General features: G+C 33.7%; 1 protein-coding gene across 1 annotated transcript; it reads right to left on the bottom strand.

Annotated features, from left to right (window-relative positions):
- Positions 1 to 749: 749 nt before the first annotated feature.
- Positions 750 to 2,356, bottom strand: LOC143559576 (adenylate isopentenyltransferase 3, chloroplastic-like). Its single transcript, XM_077048107.1, has 2 exons — positions 1,619 to 2,356; positions 750 to 1,355 (listed from the first exon to the last, which is right to left on the bottom strand). The coding sequence occupies exons 1-2, from the start codon at positions 2,059 to 2,061 to the stop codon at positions 827 to 829; spliced, it is 972 nt and encodes a 323-aa protein (XP_076904222.1). The 5' UTR covers positions 2,062 to 2,356; the 3' UTR covers positions 750 to 826.
- Positions 2,357 to 9,329: the final 6,973 nt, after the last annotated feature.

Here is a 9,329-nt window from a genome sequence, read left to right as displayed (position 1 = left end):
AACCATCTGTCGAATTCTATGATATTAGATTTTAGGTTTTCATTTTTCAATTTTCGATTTCTAGCTTATATATTTTAAATTTTTGTTTATTTTCGACATTGTGTCTTTTTTCCTTAACATTATGTTATATTTTACAATTCGTCGTATCTCATTACCTTCTTAGATTTAGAAGAACACGTAGAATAACTTAACCATAAAAGAGCATGCTATATTTTATCTTGAAGAGAGAGTGAAATGGTGGCCGTGAATTAGGAAGAACCTGCGTTAATAAGTTATAACAAAGTTTTGAATAGAGAAGCATATATTAATTGTAAGTGGTTTTAACAATTTTGCACCTTAAAAGTTTTATGTAACATACATGACGTACTACATGTGTTTAAATGGATTTAAGGCTAAAAGAATAATGTTTAATACTCCCCTGTCTCATTAGAAGTGTCATGATTTAAAAAATAAAAAGTTTAAGATGGATTGAATGATTACTTTTTTTCTTACTAAATGACAATAATGTCATTGAAAAGTGAGTTCATCAATACTGTTTATTTATGTTAGTTATATGTGTTTAAGGGTAAATTTGAAAATTGACTAATAAATTTTAAAAATGAACATTTGTAATTGGACAAATAAAAAAAAAATATGAACACTTCTAATAGGACGGGGAGAGTATTAAACATTATTCTTTTAGCCTTAAATCCGTTTAAACACATGTAGTACGTCATGTATTTTACATAAAACTTTAAGGTGCAAAATTGTTAAAACAACTTACAATATATGCTTCTCTATTCAAAACTTTTTATAAAGTTATACAACTTATTAACGCCGGTTCTTCCTAATTCACGGCCACCATTTCACCCTCTCTAACTCCTCTACCATCACTCTCCGCCTTGCCGGAAAACCCGCTATAATGATCACGCATAAAATCGCCTACGATCAATGAAGCCGGTCCAGCCACGAGCTCATCCCACGCCTCATCAGCTTCTCTACCTTTTTTCTCCAAAACTTTGGTGGCATCTATCCGGTGAATTGGCCACCCTTTAACATCTACTAGCCGGTTAATTTTATCGACTTGCCGAAGTGCTAGTTTGCATGTATTAATCTTTGTTCCATGAATGGCTTGTTGTAGTAACATGGCTCGAGTTTTTTGATCACTAGAAGATGAATATTTAGCATGAAAGTATGAGTCGAATTCGGGCACCCCGATGGCTCTTCGAATACCTTTCGAGTAGTCGGCGTTAGGGTTATACATGTTTCCGACTTCTTCTACCATCCCGGCGGCCACCATGCGGTCTACGCGGTTAGATACGAATTGTTCGAGCACTTGCATTGCCACGTCAACCCACAAGAAGCAAACATCGTACCTATTGATGCAAGCAATATAATATAAGTGGATGACTTAATAGAAAAGGGTCCACAAAACAGTTAAACGGTCGTTATGGATAAAAAGTCAAACTTTGAAAATTATTTGTCAGTAGTTTGAATAAATTTGGACAACTGTTCTGACCATAAGAGGTTAAACTTTAATTTATTTTGGTCAAAACAACTGTCTGTTCTCTATCGGAAGCTGTTTGAAACAGTGTGGGATTAGATATGAGATGGTGTTTATATGTGACCATGACATTACCTTGATCGGAACTTGTAGTTCTCGTCGTCAACTAATGCTTCAATGAAAGAATTCGATCCACCAGCGATTATAGGCAACTTCCCTCTCCCGACGATTGATTTCATAGCGAGTGAAGCCTTGCTAACGAAGTTATCCGCGTTAAAGTCAGCATCCGGGTCAACGATTCCTATAAGATGGTGTGACACGCCGCGACATTCTTCTTCAGTGATTTTATTAGTAGTTATATCTAACCCTTCGTACATTTGAATCTTGTCTGAATTTATCACCTCACCCGAAAACCTGGTGCCGATATCAATGGACAGTTTTGATTTCCCAGCACCCGTGGCGCCCATCACGAACACGACTTTGTCCTTGTGTAGACGGCGTCGGGTAACCGATAAATCCGTTCCTGTTCCTCCGGTGGGTATTTGCATAATTGCATGAATTTGTTTGCATGTCATCATTTTTGTTATAGTGAAAAATAAGTGTAAAACTTATGTGAAAGAGGCTAGGGGGTGGCTGGTTATGTTATGTTACGTTAATTTAAAGAGTTGAATATGCATGGTGGAACATAAGCTTTGGGCTATTTATAGCGTTAAGAGTGATTGAGACTTTGATCTAATTCAAACCTAAACGCATGTATATACAAGTGTTATGTAGGGGCACCATCAAATCATCAATCAAAGTATGAAAGCACTTATAAAGTAGAACGCAATACTTTGATGATTGCATGCGGGCTTGCGTATTGATGGTATGACAAAACGTATAGCTATTTATTTAAGATTAAACTTGGTGTTTTAATTAACCCGTGTGTTACGGCATGAACGTAGTCGTAATTTGGTTGGTATCCGTTTGATTCGTTAAATATAAAATGATATATGTATGTAACGTATCTAGTTTAACATATCAATAATACTATATGTGAATTTTGATTTTGAAAAATAATTTAGTTTAATACTAAAATGTGCTAGAGAAACAAAAATGTCTTGAGTAAAATTTATGTTGAAACAAACACAAAAATATTCTATGAATATTGCAATTTGGTGAAAGTAATTACATAAACAAGCCTTTGCATGATTCCTCCCCCCCCCCCCCCACCCCCCACCACCACACCACACCACACCACACCCCCCACCCACCACCACACACACAAATACATACACACGCCATTTGTTTGGTTAATCTTCATTTCGTATCTACCTATGTAATAAGTTATGTAATATAATTTAGTTATTAATGTTAAACCTTCCTCTATGGTGGATTATGTTAATAGATATATGAAAATTTGATTTTATTTTAGTTTAACTAATTTATGTTAAATACCGTCGGTTTGTCCTTTTCTATAAAAATATCATGAATCTTAATTCTTAAAATAGAATGCGCATATATTCGCTTGATTTATGGCGTTACGTTTTAAAATTGAGAATCAAAACGGTTAAGAGGTGAGTTTAGAAATCTATTCACATCCTCATTATTTTATATCATTAAACCTATACCTTCATATAACTATAAACCAAACATCTTGGATGTATCTTGGGTTGATGATAATTGATGTGTGAATGTTTCAGGTAGATATTTCACGCGTATATAGGTTTTAGACGCTTCTAGCAGGTCGGGTTACTGTGAAACATATCGCCATTGGTCTCGTCACAATAAGAAGAGACTTCTTGTTGTGACCAACTTCCAGCATGGGAATAAACATTCGTTAGAGCGAATTAAGCTAGAATCATAGAATTGAATGAAGAAACACGGATCCGATCCCCGGGTATGGGTCCTGGATCCAATGAGTCCACAGGGTAAAATACGATAACTACTAACGTGATATGAGTCCAACTTCCCAAAGTCCAGTGACCGGAACATGCAAACAGACACCGTGAGTCTCGTTACAGGAAGGACAAGAGGGGGGGTCTTCCTGTAACCACCCTCCGACGTGAGAATCAGTAACGTTCGTAGAGAAAAAAGTACTGGAGTAAATAGACTAAGTGTAGTCAGGATGCGAGTGAGTGAGTAAATAGACTAAGTGTAGTCAGGATGGAGTAAATACCTTTTGACAAGGTATTTATAGCCGAAGGATGTAGGAAGGTGATTGGGCCAACAGTCCTCTTCCAGAAGATCTTTCATAGCTGCCTGGACGCGTGTCCTCTTATGATAGGTTGAGCTATACGTTCCATGTGCATGGGTATAACAACCTAGACACGTGTCACCTAATGCTAGGATGGATCGCACCCTGGCCATGTGCACGGTTATAACAACCTGGCCAGTTGTCCTTTGTTCATTGGTTAATATGTCACGTATTCCCCAAGTAAGAATCGTGAACCTTCTTCTAGAGAGTAGTTTATTGGTGACAGCTGTCCTGCTGGCACTGTCTTCCGGTTGCTTAGGCGGACAGATGTCCTGTCCTGCGGATGACTTTTGAGGGTGCCAGGATACTTTCGCGCTTGATATGAGGACGTTCCTCCTCTACCGTGATATGTGGGTGATCCATATGTCCCGCGGGTGGCCTATTATAGGTTCTTCTGTGACCCGCGGGTGGTACTTAAGGGTATTTGGGTCTTTTTGGTACCCTACCTCTATAGTCATGGAGTAATTACCATTATGTGTTCCATAAATCTAACATCATGGGTTAACTCGATACAATCCTACACGCATAGGATACCATGAACTAAACTGATTCGGTTTATCACGCATTTGGTATCATACGTTCTTAGTTTAGATTTCAATAATCATTCTCATTCCTACGCGTTAACAAAATAATACTCATGATGATTTCTAACTACAAACTAAACACCACCTAAAAGTTTTATGTCGTCTTGTTTGCTAGACGAATGTTATTTGAATACATAAGTCGGTTTCATGCTAAGAGTTATTTGAATGAGATGAAGCCGATTGATACGAAACTATAGTAAACTAAAAAAACAATATTAGACCGGTGTGAAAATATCCAGAGGAATATATTAGTACCCATCAGTGTAGGTTTTCATTCCACCCACTTGTTGGTTAAGAACATAAGATGCACAAGAGATAGAAAATGAAGGATGCATGTACGTTTTAAGTAAAAAGAGGGAAAGTGAAGTTATGTGCATGTATGTTTTCATCAACACCTATATATGAAGTTATATTGATCGAGCTCCTAACATATATATGGTATCACTCAAATATCATATACAAATTTAACTAATGTTCTTATATGTTGTGTACTTTAAACGATCTCTTTACTTGCTCAAAAAAACTTTATAGATCAAACCAACACTATATGGTATAGGCTAGCCTCCATAAATCATCTATCCGTGAAAATGGGTGCTTAATAGTCTTTTTGTAGTCAACTAAGAAGTGGAAGAATGATCCCATGAGAATAGAACAAGAACCACTTAAAGCTTGAGTTCTTTTTGTCTAGAAGATGCCTTCGAGTTTTGACGGTTTTACTAGAATTAGGCTATAGCAACACCACCCTGATATGATTTCACGCTATTAAAAGGTTACTCACAAAACACTTAAACAACCGTTCTAACCATAAAAGTCAAACTTTGAAAACTATTGGTCGGAGGGGCAGTTTAAACAATAATTGGACTGTTGTTTTGACCATTGTTGGTTAATCTTTGAAATCTTTATCATCCTTCTTACCAAAATCATACTTTTATATTAACCTAACCCGTTATAAGGACTTTTCTTTTACCTTTTAGCCTTTCTAGCTAGCCGTCAATGGTTAAACTTTCATATTTCTTTATTGAAAGTGAAAGATATAACTTACATATTTCTTTATTGAAAGTGAAAGATATAACTTACACTTATTTTGGAATGATGAATTTGTTTAATATTTGTTGTATATGAGAATCAAACTCATCCTCACTCTCTCAACCTCAGGTATATAAATATCTAAAATTGACACTTAAAATTTTAAATTTACATACAAGTTAGTTTTTTTGTCCTTATATACACCATAATATTATATATTATATATTTAGTTAAAGGAGGTTGAAAAATAGTTTGATAAATTAAGATGGGGTTTTTATGTGAACACTTTATGATTGATTATCTATTAAATTGTTGATTAGACGTAACGGTAAAAGAATATGTTATATAATTCCTTAATGGGTTCGGGAATACTTAAGGTTGACATATCTACGATATATTCTCCAGGAACAATGCTTTATTTCACATTATTATTATCACTGTTGTAAAGTCGGTGTAGGCCGTGAGTAGTCGGTCCTCAGACTCCTTTTGAGACGACTTTCTTTAAGTAGGTCAGATTAGTCGGAGACGGTCAAAGTCGATAAAAAGTCGTGCTAGGAGACGTTGAGTCAGTCAAAATTCGGGCTAGGTTGTTCCGAGTCAGCTAGTATACTCTCCGAGTCAGCCAAAAGTCGGGCTAGGCAGTGCCAATTGGTATGGTACATTTTTTACGTGAATTATGCTTATTTTGACACATATATAATATACAAAAAATAATTTTCTTTGTATTTACCATGTCCCCCAAAATACATTTTTGAAAAGAATGTATATATTTTTTTTTGAACGGCCAACAAACAGAATTGTCTAGGTACCCTGTAAGGGGTGATCCAATGGCAAAAGGCCACCGTCAGCTAGCCCAACCTAGCCGCACGGAGTACTTAAGCGCCTCCAAATTATCTCTAGTTCCAGGGAAAACCCACCCACCCGAAGGCTCACTAGTGGTAAAATTTGGACGACTAGAAGAATGCCCGCGCGATGCAGCGGGAAATACGAACCTTGATAATCACGTAATAGATTTATGAGTGTTCACTGTACCGTTTGAAATCGTAAAACCGTTTATTGGTATAAATAGATTAATAATTCTTATTTTAAACTCAATTTTGTATCGAAGTACAAACGAGACCGGAACCTAACCATTGCTAATGGTTGGTTTTGTTGAGTTAAAATTTCAATGGTCCGATTATAATTTTCGGCGACAAAAGCATTACTAACTGCCTGGCTCACGATTTAATTTAAAACCATCAAAACCGAACCACAAACACATATACGTAAAATGCTATTTTTTACTAGAAAAAAAACTATGATAATATCATAATCAAACTAAAGAGAATTAAATGCTCGTTTTTATGGTGCAATTTTAAAAAAAAAAAATATTAACGTACGAAAAAGTTATGACCGTCTAAAAATCGAGGGGGAATTTGGGTTAAAAGTGAAAATATAAATAATATATGCATAAAAGATGAAGGTTCAAAGTTGTAACTATTCTTTAATTTTACAAAAGTTAATTAAAGTTTAAGGGTAAATGTTGTAAATATTTTGAAAAAATATGAAATGCATGTGAGTTTTTATGCTAGAAAGACTATTTTATCTTTTCTTAAACTTATAGCATATGAAAATTTATAAAATACTTAAATCAGCATCTTAATTTGTCCTTCATTGCTATATTATATATAGTATAGATATTTATTTATGTGTATGTTTGTATTTGATACTTATTAAACACATATTTTAGAGAAAGTAACACTAATAGAAATTATCAAGAATCCGTTAATAAAATATGAGATCCACCAATCTTAGCCTTTAAGAACTTTTCTTTAGAATCATGCTTGAAGTTATAATAAGAGATTTATCTCTTAACTTTTCTAGCTTATATTACTTTTAAAATATCTTTTTTTTATAATATACAAATATACCTTTATTTTTGTCAAGTAGTCAACATAGTTATCACATTTTAAGCTAAAGTAATAAAAGGATGACTTAATTGATATAATTTATTTTGATCGTTGATAACTTGATGATCAAATAAAAACATTCACTTGAAGCTAACATGTTCAAAACTTCAGACGCACATTTGATATAAATCATATATACTATATTAGTTTTCTTATATTAAATATTTATATAGCTACATTTCAAAAGTTTATTAAGAGTTTTTCTTCTTTTCTTTTTTTTTTCCTAACATTTTTTATCATCATAAGTTCTTTAGCTAAATATAGGTGTCACGTCATTAAGATGGTGTCCTTTCGTTGGGTAAAAAATCGACGCAAACGGGCTAATTTAGAGTGGAACAAGTGGTGCCGTTTTAACTTTGAAAACTTTCCTTTGTAATTTTTTTATTTTTGTTTTCTTTTTTTACATTTTCGATTTGTATCTCGTCTTTTTTCTTGTATGTTGGGCTTCTTGCTTCTAGCAAGAAGTTTCCTTTTTTATTTTTAATATATATGGTCTTTAAAAAAAAAATAGGTGTCACGTGGTCGTGAGGATCAATTACTCCGAGTTGAATGATGAACCCAAATTTTCGGTTATAAGTTAGTGTGTTTGTGAGTGTAATTAACAAATAAGTAACATTTATATTTTCCAAAAACAAAAGTAACCATTAATAATTATTTGAAATTTCTGTACGGTTATATAGGTGTTACGTGACATGAACTATATAAATGAATCAATTAATAGAAATACATTGATTTCCCCTTTTAGATCGTGATTGACACACACCATTTGTGATAGATGAAATCTTGATGCAATTCCAATAAATATTTTTAATTAGGTGGTCCATTAATCGTAGAGAATAGTATAACAGTGTTGCAATAACGCTTTGGTCACTTCTACACCTAAATGATTTTTTGGAATATATCTAGTCGCCATTTTCATTGATTTTGTTCTTGTCGACCTTAATTGTTTTTCTGAAGTTTTCTTAGTTTAATTAAACATATTTAATTAAACAAATAAAATGGGATTTTGTAGATTCTTTAATAGGAAATCGATCTTGTTTAATGAGTTCAAAATACCAAACGAGAATACTTAGTCAAAAATTACGGTTATAGGCAAGCGTTTGAAATTTTTGGATTTTTCATCATCATTTTACAATGAAAACACAAGTTCATAATATTATTTTAGTGGATAATAGTCTAAGGTTTTTTAGTCTATTAATGTTTATGGTACAAATGTTTCGCAAATAAAGCCAGAAAAGTCGTAAAAAATGAGATCTGAGTTCATGATGTGTGCTTCGCATCAGTAGTCATGTAGTGGTAATGTAAAAACAAAGAAAATGGGATTTTGGAGACTATTTAATAGGAAATCGGTCTTGTTTCATGAGTTCAAAATACCAAACGAGAATAGTTTTTCATCATCACTTTACAATGAAAACACAGATTCCTAATACTATTTTAGTGGATAATAGTCTATCGTTTATTAGTCTATTAATGTTTGTGGTACTAATGTCTCGTAAATAAAGCCGGAAAAGTCGTTAAAAGGGAGATGCGAGTTCATGATGTGTGCTTCGCATCAATAGTCATGTAGTGGTAATGTAAAAACAAAGAAAATAGGATCCTGGAGGCTCTTTAATTGTCATTTTCATTACATTGTGGTGTGGCCGATTAATGGAGAAAAATAGTAAAAGAAATTGCTCATCTATTTCATCAACTAATTTAGCAAAAGTCATGTATTTGTCTTTTGTAAGCTTGACTTGTGGCTTTCTTATCAGTTATCATATAGATGTAATGATTTCTTATCTACTTTTTTTAATAGCAACTTTTGTATTACAAACAATTTAGACATAGCCAAAACCCCAAAACAAGTTTACAACGTAAAAATAAATCAAGAAAAGTGAACAATGCATCAATTGTTCCGGTTAACAGGGGTCATTAGCTAACTAGCTCTACTTTTCAATCAAAGAAAGCCCATACTTTTTATCTCCAATTATGGTATGTACGATTGTGTTCTATGTTGTTGAAAATTCTATTTTTTTCGAGCTTTTCGAATATACACCAATATGCTGCTCTTA

This window comes from Bidens hawaiensis, unplaced genomic scaffold (assembly GCF_021521415.1).
Source record: "Bidens hawaiensis isolate Kalapana, Puna unplaced genomic scaffold, B.hawaiensis_p1.1 tig00019940_1, whole genome shotgun sequence".
Classification (NCBI taxonomy): domain Eukaryota; kingdom Viridiplantae; phylum Streptophyta; class Magnoliopsida; order Asterales; family Asteraceae; genus Bidens; species Bidens hawaiensis.
The sequence above is the reverse complement of the archived record's forward strand: the minus strand, read 5'-3'. Positions and strand labels throughout refer to the sequence as shown.

What these genes read in the sequence shown, in the direction of transcription:
- LOC143559576 (XM_077048107.1), bottom strand. Translation starts at nt 2,061, where the DNA reads ATGATGACATGCAAACAAATTCATGCAATTATGCAAATACCCACCGGA. An exon ending in AACTACAAGTTCCGATCAAG is followed by an intron (nt 1,356 to 1,618) that starts GTAATGTCATGG and finishes TTGCATCAATAG; the next exon opens with GTACGATGTTTGCTTCTTGT.